The sequence below is a fragment of the Prosopis cineraria genome, unplaced genomic scaffold, assembly GCF_029017545.1.
Source record: "Prosopis cineraria cultivar Desert tree isolate PC_DT_omini unplaced genomic scaffold, ASM2901754v1 PC532, whole genome shotgun sequence".
Classification (NCBI taxonomy): domain Eukaryota; kingdom Viridiplantae; phylum Streptophyta; class Magnoliopsida; order Fabales; family Fabaceae; genus Prosopis; species Prosopis cineraria.
The window spans coordinates 19,830-38,527 of NW_026555857.1; the positions used below are offsets into that span (position 1 = coordinate 19,830).

The 18,698-nt window shown below is 30.2% G+C and overlaps 1 protein-coding gene across 1 annotated transcript; it reads right to left on the bottom strand.

Annotated features, from left to right (window-relative positions):
• Positions 1 to 7,564: 7,564 nt before the first annotated feature.
• On the bottom strand, positions 7,565 to 18,698 carry LOC129297462 (carbonic anhydrase 2-like). Its single transcript, XM_054935799.1, has 10 exons — positions 18,550 to 18,698; positions 17,280 to 17,381; positions 14,179 to 14,240; positions 13,753 to 13,893; positions 13,136 to 13,184; positions 12,489 to 12,605; positions 10,293 to 10,346; positions 8,679 to 8,764; positions 8,286 to 8,391; positions 7,565 to 7,986 (listed from the first exon to the last, which is right to left on the bottom strand). Exons 2-10 carry the CDS (start codon positions 17,334 to 17,336, stop codon positions 7,825 to 7,827), a joined length of 834 nt encoding a protein of 277 aa, XP_054791774.1. The 5' UTR covers positions 17,337 to 17,381; positions 18,550 to 18,698; the 3' UTR covers positions 7,565 to 7,824.

An 18,698-nucleotide genomic window follows, 5' to 3' on the forward strand; every position in this document is an offset into this window, starting at 1 on the left:
CACCGATGATTTTATCACTTTGCTGTCTTTCAAGCTTTCAGAGTCTTCTGTCCTTTGCCTTCTGGGAGCCCTTGTTTTCTCCTACAATATTTTGTTACCACCGTCGTTTACTGGGCAAACGAGATGAATTGCTGAATCAGGTCGAGGGATGGGGTTTAACAGTTACATTTGAGAATTTTCTATTGATTATGCTCCGGTAAAAGATATAGGATTCAGTTAAACGCATAAGGATTCAAAAATAATCGTTGATGTAGTTTAAAGTTTATAGAAAATTTGTTTGTTTTACTACCAAAAGTTTTTACGCTATTTGTCCTCTTATACATATCTTGTATGCCATTAATATAAGCAGTCTAATTCTTTTTCAAAATTTTTTAAAGCTCTTCTTTCATATATGGTCATAAGTTTTTTTTAAATCAATAAAAATCACATGTAAATCTTTATATTTGCATCAATACTTTTTCAATAAATTTCTAAGTAAGTAAATCACTCTTTTGTAGTTGCCCTACCTCACATGAAACCAAACTAATTTTAAAAATATTAATATCCAATTTCAACCTATACTTAATAACTCTTTCTTACAATTTCATTATATGACTCATAAATTAAATTTCTCTGTAATTAATACAATTCTATATAACTTCTTTATTTTTGCAAATAAGTGTAATATCCTCGATTTTAAACCAGATTAAATAAACTCATTTAGATTAATTAAGTGTGTTAGTGAAATGTATGGCCAGAGAGGCCTAACGAGCGTGTTTAGTTTCAATTTTAGTCCTAAACGTGGGTTTGAAATTCTCAAATGTATGGCAACACACTTAAGGAGAGACTCTCTGCACTATGTGCCGCAGTGCATGGTCACATTTCTGCTGTCATAAGTCACAAAATGAAGCAAAAAATAGAGGAAAAACAAATGTAATCGAGAGAGAGGCGAAAGAGCAGTGCCAGGGTGTAGAAAAATTTGAATATTAGGAGTATTTTGGAGCTCCTAAACATTAAAGGTAAGCTTCCTAACTTAAATCTTTTTTTTTCTTCCATTTCTTGATGATAGAGGTTAGGTTTTAATTGATAGTGATAATTTTCGGTCCATAGAGATTGTGGATCCAAACCTATTGACCTAAATAGAGTTAATAGGAGTAGATTGAGCTAAGTAAATTTAATATTTATGATTATATGTTGATTGGTGGTTGAAGGACATTTAATGTCCGAAAATTTTCAAAAATATGATTGTTGGGAACAATGTGGTTTTATCAATACTATTAAAGAGCTCAATGACATCAATAAGGGTTAAAGGAAGCTAAGAAACCCTACGAGTATTTTTTACATGAGTCAAGACTGAATCTTGAGTACTAAGAAATGTTAAAGTATTAGTGAAAATTGGTCTAAATGTGGATATTGATGACTTGCATTGTAAATGCTTCCAGAGTAATTACATTTAACACCACTCATGCTTCTTGGAAGCTTTGAGGGTTGAAATCTTTGACCTCTCAAAGATTTAAGGTAATCGAGAGAATTCTAACTTAAACTTTTGTATGTTTATTAGTTATTGATTGATAAATGATGATTGAATTATATGAAATTGATTGAAACGTAAATGTGGCTTGCTTTGCTTGAAAAGGCCCATTATGAAGTGGAGATTTAATGTAGTTCAATAATTTTGAAATTGTGAAGTTCAATGATTGTCAAAGTGTGAGGTATCATGATTATGAAAATAGGAGTTTAATGATTTAGGTGATTGAAGTTCAATGATTTTGAAATGAATGAAGTTCAATGGCTTGTGTAATTTGAAATTCAATGAAAATGTGTTTGAGAAATTCAATGATTTATAAAATGGTGAAGTTCAATAAAATTGCTTATGTGAAGTGCTATGAATTAAATTAAATGTGAATTTTGCATAAATATGAATTGCATGATCTTGAGAGGGGGTAGTTCACCTGAGAAAAGGAGTAGAAAATTAAATTCTTGTGGTATAACTCTCATTCGAGTGATGGCTTGCTCGGATTGATTTTATTCATATTGTTCCACTTATTCAATGAGATACTATCCCACTAGTTTAATGACGGACTTAAACCTAGCTATCCACTTGTTCAACGAGAGACTATCCTACTAGCAAGCTAGTTTAGGGTGTATGACACTTTATAGTGTAAAAAATATAGGAAACTATGTTTTATAAGTGAGTTAGGTGTACCTTGACCGAGTAATCTCCTCACAAGTGTTTGAGCTAGGGAAGTCATGGATTATAGATTATCCTATTATGTTATAGCCCACGATTTCATATCAGAAGAATAAGGAAGATGTAAGGGAGGTATGATTAAGAATATAATGAGTAAGGACACCTAGTTGTCCACATTATGAACCTAATGAGAATACTTATGAATTGAGTCTTAATCATTTTTGATTATATGACATTAAATTGTGTGACAACCTTTTTTTATATAAAAACTGTTAAAAGGGATTTATTTCTCAAGTATGTGCTATTATGCTTGGAAATATGGATGTATATTCTTAAATGTTTTACATTGTTTGTTGAATTGTATATATATGCCACTTACATTTAAACTAACTGACATGTATTAGTATGAGTTAGTTGGACCTTGGTTATTGAGTGATTATATTTATTATTTTCAATATTATAGGGAATAGCTCAATAGGATCAGATAGAGGAAAGCTTCTGGAGGCTTAGGACTGCGATCCTATTTAGCATGCCTCCTTATTTTTGAATCATTATGTGTATTTAACAATTTAAATTGCCAACGAGGTTTCATCCATTTTTTTTTCTTATTTACATTATATGTTTATGAGTTGTAAGTGTATTTTGAGCCCTAAGGAGTGAGTGGATAATATAAGATATTATGTAATAAAGCCAAAATACTAATGCAAGTAAGAGTAGAGCATATTATGTGTTGATTATGGATTATTTGATGAAAATGTACTTAAACTCTCCCTTGTAAGTTTTTGAGATTAAGGGATTGAGTAGTAAAATTATGATCTATAAATGTTTAATATAATATGGTGCATTGTATGAGTTCTTTTTAATGTTTTACATGCGGTCAAATTGGTGTCAATAACTATTGGTTTTTGGTAAATGGTTTAGGTACTTAGTTTTGAAAAGAATGTCTAAATTTTGATTAAGTAATAATTTAATTATGAGACCAAAACCATTAGTTAGATCTCAAAAAGAGCTTTCTATAGACATCTAGTTCATGTCAATTGTACGTCGAAAGAAGGATTAGGGCATGTCAAAAGTTGTCCCAAAAACTGCCAAATTAATAGCAGAAGTTACTGTAAAAAATCATGCAATTGTGCCGCAACACATGGCGCCACAAGCCGTGGCACATGGCATAGAAGTGAACACACCATGACATATGTTCGGCAAGCTGTACTGCACGCCCTAAAATTTTTTAGAACTTTCTTGTTTTCAAATTCTTAAGCAAACGTACTCATATATGTAATGATCTCATACTTTCGCATATTTGTGAACTCTAATTTATCTATTTTCAAGACGTTGAAAATGGTTTTGGCTTTGTAAACTTGGGGTTTCAATTTTTTCACCAATTGTAATTTGGTTTATATTAATTATCTTAATCCAATTTCTTTATTAATTGAGATTTGAAGTTAATTATGACTTAGAAGGAGAAGGATATTACAATAAGAATAAGGTGCTGCTGGTCTAAAATAAAACTAAGGTGCTTCACCGACAGTAAGATCTTGTTAAATAATTTAATTAACCACCGCGATCCTCCTTCACCTAAACATTTATACACGTTAATAGGGATATGATCAAGTTTTTTTGACTATACCATTTACAATTTTTTTAAAAGCTTCGTTTACCTAACTGTCACATATCCTTTAATAGAATGACAAATTTTGTTATCTTTCATGAGTTACTAAATCTTTCAAATTACTAGACAAACCTCCTCTATCAATTAAAAGTTTGGAAAAGTATGTCTCCTATTTGTCTTCAATGTCACCGTCTATGACCAAAACTCTTCACTCTTCATCCTTTATGTACCTTTCATGTTCCAAATCTCTTTTTTCCCCCATACTCTTACAAATTTTTGTTTTCTATTATTTATTTTAAGACCATTATAAAACTTTTTGAATGATTTAGAATGAGTTTCACTCACATCTTTCTTAATTTTCTTTTTAGCCATGCGATACTTTTTTTAATTTTTATCATTATTGCACAAATAGATATTTTTAAAACGCTCGTTGTATTTGACTTTTTCTTGCACACTAACATTCCACCACCAAGACTCTTTGGGCCTATTTGTTTGATGTTTTTAGAAGATGTTTTTTTGTTTTTAAAAACAAAAAAAATTTAAAATTTTTTAGGATTAGTGTTTTTTATTTAGTTGTTTTTCAAATTGTTTTCATTTTTAAAAAAAAAACAACTTTAAGTTGTTTTTGTTTTTTCTTTGTTTTGAAAATACACTAAATTTGATTATTAAAAATTATAGTTACCTTAATCAATTTCTATTATTAATCACTATCATTAACTACATATAAGCATCACTATCAGTCTATTTTTTAATTCTAAAATGGTTTTTTAATTGACATAACCAATTGATTTTCATTTCATTTTGTTTTAAAACAATTTTAAAAATTGTATTACAAAACATTTTTTTAAAAACAAAAGATGATAATAGAAACCAAAGAGGCCTTTTGTTTTTTGGATCAAAACCTTTCAATTCTCTCAAAACTTCTTTAAACTCCTTCCTTTTCTTCTTAGTCATATCTTCCCATAAGATACTTGCACTTTTCAAGGACTTTCAAATTTCTTCAGCCAAAAGATTTTGCTTAAAAATTTGTTGCTTCTCACTTCTTAATTGTCACCACCTAATCCTTAAACTCTCAAAACTTTGTAATACGCACATCAAGTATAAGGACTCTGTGTTGTATCATTACGATATCCTCATAAATCACCTTATAATTTTTACACAGTCTTTTATATGTGTTTCTTATTAAAAGGAAATCAATCTATGACCTCGAGACTTCACTTTTGTCAGTGATAGAATGGTCATCTCTCTTCTTGAAATAGGTGTTGGTAATTTTAAAATCACATGTCAACGAAAAATCAAGAATAGATTGTCCTTTATTGTTTAGCTCTCCAAACCAAAACTATCATGTACCCCCACACAATGACTTGCCTCCCTCCAGACATGACTATTAAAGTCTCCTTCAATAAAGAATTTTTTCACTTTTTGGCATGTGTTGAATCAACCCATCTAAGTGTTCCCATTACATTTACTTAAAACTGGCTTTTGTCCCAATTTAAGGTATATAAGTGTTAATACTATTAATAATCTCACATCCAATAGTAATTTTTAAGGAAGCAATTCTATTCCCAGTTCCATTAACTCTCACCACATTTTTCTTTCATTCTTTATCGACAATGATACCTACCCCATCGCTCATGCTTACTTTCTTTGCATACTAAAGTTTGAAATCTTGAATATCCTTAACTTGTTCATGGGGCATAACTCCTACCACCTCCATATATTTATAATTTAAGGTTTCAACATTTCAAGTACCAAATCTAATCTAGGTTATATGGTTTAACTTCTTTAGCCACGCTCGTCTAGAATAACATGGTAGTCCTTGCTCATTTAATAATACATATAGGCATTGATGCAATGGCTCAAACTCACTTATTACTGCACTTGAGCCATGTAGTGCATTACTTATGTGCAACGACTTGACATTGATACAAAAATGTCTATTATCTATATTTATGTTAGATTTAATAAAGTCTAACACAATCCTCCTCCTTTACTTAAGGTTAGGACTAGCTCTAGACATAAGCGGAGTTATTGATGGCAACAATCACTTCAAAAGAAATTTAATTATGAGCTAGTTCTTTTTAATAGAAACATATTTATTATTTTAATACAACTAGTAAAATCACTATGAGATAGAATTTTGAAAATTCAGTCAACCCACCCTTTTTTTTCTCTCAATCTAATTTGTCTTGCATATTGTTAGGAGCCTTCTCTTTGTGAGTGATTCTTGTTGTTTTTGCAATGGAAGTTCGTATAATAGTAGGGCCTCTGATAGAGCTTTTTCACCAAATGAATTCCTCCCAAGGCCAGGAAGTTAGCGTAGTCAAGATTAAGAGTGGTCTAACCCTTATACTCGTTTAAGATTTTTTTTTTTTTGTTTTGTTTGGCTAAATGCTCAAATTCTCAGACTCATGATTAAACTGCCCGGTCTACGCATGAAACGCGAGGAAAATACTGTAGATGGCAAAATTCACAGCTCAATCCACCTGCCTTTTTTTTTTTATAGGACTAATGCTCATGAAATTCCGGTTCAGTGTCTCGGGGGATTAAAAATAGTTATTGGGCCTTAAGGTGTCCTCTAAAAAACTCATAGAAAATATATATCTATATACTCTAAATATAACGAAGTTTTGGTTTTATACTAATAATATATATAAATATAAAAAAAGGATTATATAAGTAAGTATATATAGTATAATGTAATCAATAAGTATGCATAGTATAGTGTAAATATGAAACTTGAATTGCAAGATTTAAAATTTAGAATCCAAATCCAAATATACCAATTTAAACGTTACCTAGTTGAATATTTGTTTGTTTTAGGTTGTTTAGGCGAAAATAGGAGCCTTTTGATTGATTTTGTTCTCTTAATGCCATTCGTGGATATTAGGAATTTTAGAGTCCATCAATTCGCTTGAATCTCAATGACACATAAGTCGAAAAGTGCGGAGGAAGAAACAACATGTGCAAGAAGAGATGAGAATGGTCTTTGAGGATTTAACGAAAGAAACAAAAGTTGCCTCAAGGAAAGTAGAAAAAGCCTACTCAAAATACGTTTGCATTTTTAAAAAATAGTTTAATTTATTGTTTCTTGTGTGTATTGTACCTGCTAGAACTTTCTTGAATTGGTCGGAGGTAAAATAAAAAATGCTTACTTGATTGTTAATAACAAAAATGCTTAATTGACTTGATTGGCTTTGTTTTGGTTAAACAATATATTTAATTTTTTAACTTTATCTAATGTTTTAGTTCAACTCATTAATTTTATAAAATATTTTTTTAATCTCTCAACTCTAACAATGCCGGTTTTAGATTGACAAAAAAAGTTGACATTAAAATTTTAAATAGTAAAATATATTTTAAATACAGATATATTAAATTTAATTTTAAAAATAAAATATTTGATTAAAATATCATCATTTGAGAATTATTTGTTATCATTTAAAATTGCAGCGCTAACATTTTTTGTTAAAAAATTAAAGAGGTATTTTATTAAATTACGGAGTTAAATCAAAATTCCATATAAACTATATAGTTTGAGGATCATAAATGTACATTTACCGTTTTGTTTTCTCTATGCCAAAAGGTGGCAGATAAAACACCTCCTTGCAAGCAAATATCAATAGATACTTTGGCAAATAGCACTCTCAATGAGTCACAAGATCGATGTAGCTCTTATTAATTCTTTTTTAAAAAATATTGATGTGGCTAATTTCTCATCATAATGGTTTTGGTTGAAAAGGATGTCAGGCATTCAGATCAATCAATCAATCAAATTGCTCAGATTTGTGGCAGAAGAAGCAACAATAATATATAACAAGAAATCAGAATGGTTCTTGTGGATACAAGGGCACATAAATAAAAGCTTGCGGAATCTTGTGCCTTTACAGTTCACAAGTTCATAGATAATTATTATTTTTTAACTCACATGGGATCTTCGGGAGCCATGCAAGCAATTCGTGAAATAGCTTTGAAATTAGAAAGAGTACTATATAATATACATCAGTAATAATTTTACTGGGTTTGAAAACCAAAAATACAAAGTCTAAAAAGAAAGAGGTGAAATATTGAGGTCGAGATCCCATAGCTCAAAGTTGCCATTAACAAAATCGTAATGAGCACCTTTTAGTGAAAGTGTTTTCTTCACGACCCCATCTCTCACAAATGGATAACTCAGCAGATTTCCAAGCGACACATTCACTGCTTCCTGCATTCATATACGAGTAATTGAGGGATTATTAGTGCCAACGATCAGTTATCTTAATAATAACATCATCTCCCTCTTTTAAAAGAGGTCCTGAGTTTGAATCTAATATTGATATACTTGTATGTGTGTGTGGGTGCGTGTGTTTCCCTTTTCTATGGGAAAAGTTAGGTTAAGAGTAAAATTTTGAAAAAAAAAATTGAGGGATTATTAGAAATTCATACCTTTACAGATTAATCTAATTACTAATTATAATTACTAATCGAGTTATGGTCTATAATTCAGCTAATTAATTAAATTACCTTCTCGCAGTTAGTACACTGCTCCGAGAAACTCAAGCTTTTTGTGTCTGCTTTAATCTTGGACTTTGCCGGATTGCAGATTTGAACCCAGTGCTCGATAAATTCACTGCAAAATTTTCACACAGCATGATCACCGCCACCGAATTCAAAAGAAAAAAAAGGGGGGGGGTTCAGAGTTTGATAACTTGATATCCGCTTTATTGAGTTCTTATATGTCAAACACGTTAAGGAAAGATATATATATACCCTGCTTAATGTTCAAGTCTCTGAAAAAGAAGGAAGCAGCCATTTACTTGGAAGTGATAAAAGGCACGGTATTAATTTATAGTTTGTGATTACAAGATTCTTAAAAAGATAAGAAGAAAGATGCCAACGATAATTGGGATCACTTACCTTGAAGTGGTCCCATCATCTGGGATCGACATTAACCCCTTTATACCTCCGCAACAGCTATGTCCAATCACCACTATATTCTCCACCTATACATTCACATTTTTCTTCTATTACAATTCAAAACACACACACACACCCACACAGCGCCAAGAACTGCAGGAAATAATACCAACAATTGAGAAAAAATAATAGCAAATTAATTTAGTTTTTTTTCCTTTTATAATTTAGGATTCATTTGAATTGTTATCTGATTCTTAACAACATATGATATTTTTTTAATAATATAACTAAATTATTTTGGAACTAAAAAAATGTTGTAACTAGCTAGCCAACAACAAGCTCATAACCACATACTTCTTTCAGTCTTTATTGTAAGATACTTTAAACTATTTTACTCATATTAAAAAAATTAGTTTTTATCTTGATATCATAAAAAAATGATGTGTACTCTTCTTTTTATCTTTAATTTTAAATAATAATATAATTATATTAAATACTTTTATATTAATTAAGAAAGAAAAAAATTAAAACGAAATAGTTTAATGATTATAAAGTTTTCTCTATTTTGAATAAAAATTATTTTTTGAAGGTATACTATTTAAAAAAATAATTTTTTTTAAAATTTATATATCCATATGTGTGTGTGCCTGTGCGTGTGCGCTGGCACCACACATCTTATCACTTTTTCTTTTTCTTTTTGATTGGAGATCGATTCTGAAGGGAAGGTGGACGTGGCTTTGGCAGGTGATGAATCGTGAATTCCCTCAATCTAACTTAAAGTTCACCATATAAAAAATGTGACTTGGTGTGGTAGGTGGCTGCTTTTTTTTTTTTTTTTTCCAAATGATCTTATGATAACTCATTCACATGCATTTTACAAAATATATAAGGATTTATTAAAGAAAAAATATATTTATAGGTCTCTCCAGTTTCACTCAATTTTAAATTAAATCTTACAATTTATTTTATTTTAATAAAACCCTCATAATTTTATCTATTATATGTATTAATCTCTGAAGATTAAAATTAATAATAAATTATTAAATTTAAAAAACAAAAATACTTTTAGAGTTTGCAGAAAACTTAATTTAATACTTTTAGCCTAAATTAAAAAAATTAATTTAATCCACTGTTTATATTTTTATTATAATTTTTAATGAAAATTCTACATATATAAAAAATCTTTAGAAGATAACCTAATTAAATAAATTTTAAATTATAAAAGTTATATAATTAATTTTAATGTTATATAATCATTTAATAAAAATATAGAAGTTCTTAATTTTTTAATAAAAAATTTAAGAATTTTAATTTTCAATAATTAAAAAAATTAATTAATTAAATTATGAAAGTTTAATTAAAATAAAATAAATTATAAAAATTTAATTTAAAATTGAGTGAAATTATAAAAACTTATAAATATATTTTTTTTATTAAAACATAAAGAATATTTCATGAAACGCGTGAGGACTCCAGCAAATAATAGAGGCTGCACCACAAATTGTCAATCTCACGAAACTCGTTCGTACATTATTTGACATGACCTACCGCACCATTAAAGGAGAGAAGAAGAAGGAGAATATATCAGAATTAATAAAAACGAATAATTTTTACCTTTAAATGCAACACTGCATATTCAATGGCTGCTCCTGTTCCTGAATATTTAGTCTGCAAGAATAACAAACATGAGTTTCTTAAAATGCCATACTAAAGTCCAATGGGAAGATACTCATAGAATTAGAGTAATAAGAATTTGCTTGAAATTTGTTGAGTTAATTTTAAAGAAAAACTTTATTTTTATTTCAAGACCTATATAAACGTATCTTATGTATAATTTTGAGATAGTAAAACTTTTAATCCTCAAGTTCAACTCAATTATTAATTTAATATTTTAAATTTAATTTTTATTGATTTGATCCTATAGATTTTTTTAAATTATATCTTGTCAATAAAAATTAAGCTTAACTTGTTAAATAGATAACTGAAGTAAATTTATGTTATGTTTAGATGTATGTGAAATTGAATTTCAGCCAAATATATTGTTTGAGACTTTGGGTAGTTAAAAATGTGTAGATTTAGATTTGACTCAAATTCAAATCCAAATCCTACTTCAATACTTTTATAATTTTAAATTTTTTTTAAATCTCTATTATTTCAAATTTCAATTGAAGCTTCTCTCTTCTTTCATGTTCATTCATCGATTTTAGTATCTTCTTGACTTTGACATCGCCACCTCCTACTGACATTCATAGGGATTAGACTACCAGCGTCAATTTGGACTAGAAAACTGGTACCAACTAGGACCTAATTGCCGACACTGATAAGGAATAAACCACTAGCACCAGTTAGGATTGCACAACTGACTTTAACTAGGATCATGCGGATGGCACAAAGTAGGATCAGACTGCCGTCTTTGACCAAGATTGAACTACTGATATTAACAAGGACCTGACCATCAGCACCAACTAGGACCGAATGACCAAGACCAAAGGGTTAGAGTCGATTAGCACTAGATGGCCCAACTGTGACTGACACTAGATTGACGACTATAACTAGGACCCGACAGTTGGCTGTGATAAGTATTGGACCGACGATTGTGACTGAGGCTGAATTTGCACTGATTGAGATTAGAGGGTTGGAGCCAATCAAAATCGAATTGCTAACATTGACTAAGAGTGGATCACTAGTGATGTCCAAGACTTGATGATTAATTTTGATAGGGATCGAATGCTAGCTTTAGCATAGACTGAACGGACCACTAGCTGTGATGGGAACTGGATCACCAACACCAACCTAAACTTAACCATTAGTAATGGTTAAGACCAGACGACCAGCTTTGACTAAGACTAAACCGTCAATGATGATCGAGACTACACAGCTGGAGCCGACTAAGATGGCATAGCCAGCACCTACTGGGATAGGATCGGACCAACGACGCTAGCCAAGACCTAATCATCATCGTAGTTTAGGATCGGTTTATGATTACCATTATTAACAGGAAATGATCTGTTGTCATTAGTCATGTCCAATTTGTAGCCCTTGTATTATTGTAATCATCCTGTGCTAATTTGTAAACATTATTTAGGATCAGGATGCTGATGTTGACTGAGATTGAGAAACCACTATTGATTGAGACTAGACCGCTAAAGACATCTGGGTTTGGACAACCAAAGTTGATCGAGACTGGGCCGTCACTCTTGATTTGGACTGGACCACTAACTTTGATTAAGAGTGGACCTCAATGTCTTTTAACTTGCCTTTAAATTCAAATATGAAATTTGAATTTTAAAATTGTATTTGAGATCCAAACAAAATATTTTAATATTATAATTTAAAATTTTTTTATATCATTCAAACAAATAATTTAAAATTTATGAATTTTAACTATGAGATTTCAAGTTCAAATTTTCAACTCAAATCTATCCATCCAAACACAACCTTAAGGAATTCATTTTTCTTGAGATATCATAGGCAACCCCAATATCATAATAAATTACATGAATTTTGTTGAGTTTTAAGGGGGAAAACATTTTTTTTATTTCAAAATCTTTACAAACGTATCTTATATGTAATTTTAAGAGAAATTTGTTCGTTTAAAGAATAGAAGAGGGATCCATGTAATTTAATTTTAAAAAATCTTAAAAATAGAGTAGCTTATATCTTCTTTCTTATTATTTGTAATATTTACTCAAATATTAATTAAACACGCATAATTGCGGAGAGCTTGTGTTGTGTGTGTGTGTGTGTGTGTCTCTCTCTCTCTCTCTCTCTCTCACACGCCTATCCAAATGTTTCAATGAGAAATCAAACCTTATCGTAAGGTGGGATCATGTTGGCGATGTTTCGCACCACAAAAGCCTCACCCGGTTGGAAATTCAGTACATGCGACGGACAAACTCTGGAATCTGAGCATGCAAATACCAAAAACTGCACCAAAATAATATTATTTTCATCAGTTCAGAGGAAGTTTTGTTAATTAGTAACTACAAATTCCAAACAGAAAAGGTTAATATCAACAATCTGGCATAATTTATGGACCCAGATGTTGCTTTAATTCTTTATGGAGAATAACTTTGACTTGATCAAAGTTTAGTGGACTATATAATGAGTCATGTAATATAAAATTTCAACAAGAAGAAGCAGCAACAGCAGCAATAATGCTCATCTTCTGGCCACAAACAAGTCCACAACTACGTTGCTTAAACATGAAGTAAATTATTATTATTATTATTATTATTATCTGCTGCTGCTGCTGAGTGTCATAAGTCATGTACCAGTAGCATAAAAAAAATTAAAATATGTGATCATCTTGAACATCTGGACAGTGATTGTCTCGATAAATTGCATATTTAAACCACAATTCCAACGGATTTGAAATGCCTTTTAATTCATTTATTTGCATTAATTTTAAAAACAAATTTACTGGTGATTGACCGTAACGTCGCTGAGACGCTAACCTTTGGGCTCTGGCCTTCGGCAAGTTCCCGAAACAAATCTGGATTCTTCCTGAGAGAAGACAAAACAAACACTGTAATGTGCAACATGTATTACATGTGACGAACTTTGGAAAGTAAATAAAATCGAAAGTGAAAATACATTTCTCTATCAGTTATCCAGTTAAATAAAATAAAATAAAAACTTCAAAACGCGTGTACGGTGGATCGAAACGCAACGTGAGGTCCCTACTTTATCTAAATGATCAAAAAATCACGATCATGCCCATAAGTTCGTGGTTAAACACTCAAAAAATTTTCTCATGCTGTCGCCAATTTCGCTTTTGCTTCGATCCTCTGATTGGTGCCACTATGACGTGTCACTTTCTATCGGGTCCCACTCAGTAAATATGATAGCCATTTCGGCTGATAAATAAGCAAGCAGACATATAAACATAATCCAATGATAATCCTACACCGTCAAAAATCCGAACAAGGACAGTTACGGTATTTCACACCAAAATAACATAGCATGTTCCAGGTTCCAGCCAGGACAGGACCACAGCAAGGTTCCAGTCCGGCTTCAATATTTTACTCTACAGACTAAAATCAAATTAAACGACGCGAAGCGACGTACTTACTCGAATTTCTCTTTCTTAAATTGAGTGAAGCCGGCTCGCATCCTCTCGTCCGGGTTAAACTGCTTTGAACCGGCGGCGCTCAACTCGGTTGTCAGCTGCTTGATCTTTGCGGCGGCAACGCCCCCGAGGTCAGCTTTCTCACTGCAGGAGAAAAGTTCAAAGTTCAAAAAAGCCATTACACACAACCGGAAAAACGCGTGAGGCAAGCGTCGGCCCCACCAGCACTGCAAGTTTGGGGCAACGGGGCCCACTTGCTGAACGCAAAATTAGCACCACCACGAACGCGATCTGCTTGAACATAGTTAATTTGTTTGTTGTGGTAGTGGATGAAGGTGAAACGACCCGAAGAACAAGAGCTGATTTGTGTTAAGACAGGTATGAGAATTGAAGAACGAAAGATGATCAAATAATTATTATATACTTTACCTGAGAAGCTTCTTCAGCTCTGCAATGGCTTCTTCGTAAGACTGTCCTGCCATGTCTTCCTTCTGTTTACTCCAAACAGAAATCAATTAATACGAGAGAAAATCTTCACGGAATCTAAACTAGATTGGTTCGCATATATCAGATAAGCCAGAGGGAGCTATGAGATTAAATCTCCACGATCGCAAATTAAAGTCAATCTCGTCTCAGACGACAACGATCATGATCTCATAGAGACAATAACAGCAGAATTGAATAGCAGCGAGATTCATGAATAAGAAGAAATTGAATCATTCAGAATATTCAAAGCAAAAAGCGGAAGTGGTGGCGAATAATTGGTCTGAATGTAGAGCGGGCAAGAAGATCCTGTCCTGTTCTGTTATTCTGCAAAAAGGAGGAGGGAGGGAGGGAGGGAGGGAGGAGCGTGGGTGAATGGGAGAAACGGTGCCGTTTTAGGAGACAGCAGAAGAGGAAATAAGGTCGTCACGCAATGTGTGCCGCTGAAAGCGGGTGTGCATTTATATTAGACACACAACACTGCATTAGCTTCAAACATGAGAGAATTTCTTTATTCACACTCAAAAAATTAATATTTTTTCAATTATCTAATCTTAAAATGGATTTGTTATGGAGGGTTAGTATATGGGGGAGAACACTAATAGGAGTATTGATTAATTGGTTAAATTAAATTAAAAGTGAATTAAAAAGTAGCGGAAATGAAAGGTGACAAGGATGGCGCGACTTGGCGTGCAAAGAAATGGACTGGGTCGGGTAGTGGGACTGCCTCCATTATTGAAATTACGAAAGGTATAGCCGAGTAGAATAGGACGTTGACTTGTGGAATATAACTTTCTCTCAATTTAATTTTAATTTTATTTCTATTTGTCGTCTTCGGTCGCGAATGAACATGAGTGGAAGAAAATTTATGGAGAAAGTTGACTTAATTGAGATGAAAAACATGCATCCCTATACACAAAAAGTCTTATAAAATCTTTTTTTTAAATCTCTAACTATAAGATAAAAATCTTATAAAATTATTTTTTGATCTCTAACTATAAGAGTATTTCCCTCAGCCCCTATACATAAGAAATTTTATAAATTTTTTTTATGTCTAAATATAAAAAGTTAGCATATTTTTAATGAATGGATGATTATATTTTTATTGAATTAAAAAAAATAAGTACTCTCATTAGATAAGTACTTTAAAAAAAGAGGTTTATTTTTTTATTTACAATAATTAAGGATAAAATTAAAATATTATTGTGCTTTTAATTAAATAAACAATTCTTATTAATTTGCACAATTTAATTAAAAATATCTTATACATGCGGATATATATGGAGCAATTTTTTGAATGATGTCTTGTGGTAGCAAATAAGGATATTATTTGACAAATTAGCCCCTCGGCTCCTATAATACTACTACATCTATTTCAAATTATAAAATATTTTTAAACAAAATCTCACTGCTTACATATCAATAAGCTGTATTAAATATACTTAATAATTTTATTTTTTTAAATACAAATATAAACTTCAAAAAAACATCCTTCCTCTCATACATTGAAAAGAGAGAGGGACAACAATTAAACAAAAGAGAAAGACTAGTATTAGAATTAGCATATTTAATAAAATTTAAATTTTTTTAAAGTGCTTTATATTTTAAAATGTCAAATTTCCTCCAAAAGTATCTTGTAATTTGGAGTGTAGGGAGTATAAAAGTCCATTCTACTTGATAGTTAATTCTAATTAATTAAATCATTATAACTAAGGACCGTGGAAGTAATAAAATTATCTTCAAATTAATTAAATCATTATATATTTTTTATTCCTTTTTTATAAAAAAGACACTTTATTCATGAATAAAATATTCCTTCAAATTAAATCCCTTATCATAACAAATTTTTAAGTAGATCAGATGTGTCACATCATTTTTTATCTATCCAATTAGAATATATTAAATCATCAAAATAAAATATTGTGATATTATTTTAATTTACTTTTTTCTTATAACAAAATACATATTCAATTTTTTACATATTTTTATTATTATTAATGTTAAAATTAATTTATATTTAATATAATTTAAATGTCATATTTTTATTAAGTAAATTACAAACTACATGATGTACTTAGTCTACTTAAAAATTTTTCTTCATATTATATATTTTTATTCCCCACAAACTTTATCATTAAATGCTTTTTATATTGGAATTACATATAGTAGGAGGACATGTTCGCAATAATTCATTAAGTATTGCACGAAATAATAAAAAAATGACTCATATAAGTCATGGCTTTTTTCTAGAATGCTCATAATAATAATACAATGTTCATCAAAATTTCATCACTTGGTCCAACGAGCACAAAGCCCAAGAAAACAAACAAAAAACTGGCTCATTAAGTTAAAATATGGTGTTATTATTAATGAATTATTAAATCATATATACTAACTATTTTTGTCTTATTATTTGAATAGGTCATCGAGCATTGCTGAATTCAATTGAAAATAACTTTTTGTATTCACATGAATTTAAATATGAGATTTTCTGCTTAGGTAATTATATATTCTTTCACTATGATTAATACTTTTATCCTCTCTAATCCTGATTATAAAGCACCTTTAAAAATATTTTTCTTTTATACTTAACAAAAGGCAGACTATTAGATATTTATTATTTTTTTAATATTATTTCTATTTAAATTTATTAAATATGAGAAAAAATATAATGTAAATTTAAAATTTTTTATTTAAATATAAATAAAATTAAAAATTTATTATATTTTCAGATAAAATTAATAACTTAACTATACCTTTTTGATTGTTGGTAAAAAAAAAACCTATACATTTTTAATTTTGATAAAATAATTGAAAGTGCCTTATATGAACCGAAGGAAGTATTTGCTTTACCCGAGTTACATAACCCTTGTTAACTTCGGTGATTGAAATCCCGGTGACCTAACTTAGCTTATAAATAACCACAACAGGTAAAAAAATGCAATATATTTCACACTTCCTCTATTTTTTAAATGCCTTTTTTTCAGCATGAATTGGCTCAAAACGTCAACGTTTGGATTCAAAAGGAATAAAGAAAGGGTGCGCACCGACACAGTCTTGCTGATACAACACAGCATCATGCACTTTTTAATTGTTGCAGCCATGTCTGTCTGGCAATTAATCCCCTTGACTCCCGCTGCTAACCACGCCTAATCAATCAATTTAATTTAATATCATATGGTCACAATTATTTTAGCTAATAATTCAAATAAGTCAACAAGTTTACATTATTTTGCTCTTTTTATATTGCTTTGGACTAAACCATACAGTTCATCCACAGAAAATGAATTTCGATTTAAACAACCATAAGATTGAAAGTAGCCACCAACATACACACATGCTCCCTCTATTAAAATATATTTTTTGAGAGATTAAATATTTAAAAATATAAAATATTTTTAATTTTTTAAGGTATAATTATTACTTTTTTAAAGTACCTATATTGAATAAATTACTTTTTATTTATTTTAAGCTAAAATACTATATTAAATAGAGATAAATATAGAAAGATAGAATTAATTGAAAAACAAGTAATTATTTTATTAGATGATAAAATTTAATTAAAAATATTTTATATTTTTTAATGAAGGAGAGTATATATTATGGGTTGAATTTTGATAAGATTCCACATTTTTTTGGTGTGAAAAATTGAAAATGTAACTTTTGTTCTCTATTTTTTTTTTCAACCACCAATCAGTTGTTAAATTTTAACTCACAACAAAACATTTGTAGTTTCTTAACTTACTACAACTCAATATCTTTAATTTTTTAATTAAATAAGTGTTAAAATTCAAAAACTAAACTGATAATAGAGAGAATGTTGATAAACTAAAAGTTATCTTATCTATGTATTTTTTTAAAATATGTATTTTTCTTAAAATAAAAAGAAATACTAAACTTTAGTTTAACTGTGGGCATTGTATAAAAACTTGATGAATGAATTATACAAGTGAAAAAAAAAAAATCAATAATGAAATCATAGACTACTGAATAATAAGGGTTATTAAAATCAAATAATCAAGGAAGTCATGAATATACCCAAATGACTGTCATCTTTGATTGAATAAAAAAATAAAATTATTTATTACGAGTTAAAAAAACATGTCTTGTCAACTTTCAACCCTGAAATTTGAGCAACGTTTGAAATTGAATCACCCTGGTAACTGATCCCATTATAAAATGAGGGTGGGGAAAAGGTTAGGTAGATTGAACGGCACAAACTTTTAACAAAGACGCGCCCGTGAATAATCAATACACTGACACTATTCCCTGAGAGTCTCTGGAAAAAATTAAGGAAGACGAAGAGGAAGAAAGTACCAAAAAGCAGCTTCTTTGACGACAGCCACACCCAATTGGAACTTGTTTTTCCCTTCGGCCAAGAACTAAATGCGAGAGAGAGAAAATGAAGAGTTAGTTAGCTGGTGATAGAGGCATCTCAGCTACTTCTTCCTTATCTACATTTTGAA

What these genes read in the sequence shown, in the direction of transcription:
- LOC129297462 (XM_054935799.1), bottom strand. Translation starts at nt 17,336, where the DNA reads ATGGCTGCAACAATTAAAAAGTGCATGATGCTGTGTTGTATCAGCAAG. An exon ending in GAGCTGAAGAAGCTTCTCAG is followed by an intron (nt 13,894 to 14,178) that starts GTAAAGTATATA and finishes TTTCTCCTGCAG; the next exon opens with TGAGAAAGCTGACCTCGGGG. An exon ending in AGTGTACTAACTGCGAGAAG is followed by an intron (nt 7,987 to 8,285) that starts GTAATTTAATTA and finishes ATATGAATGCAG; the next exon opens with GAAGCAGTGAATGTGTCGCT.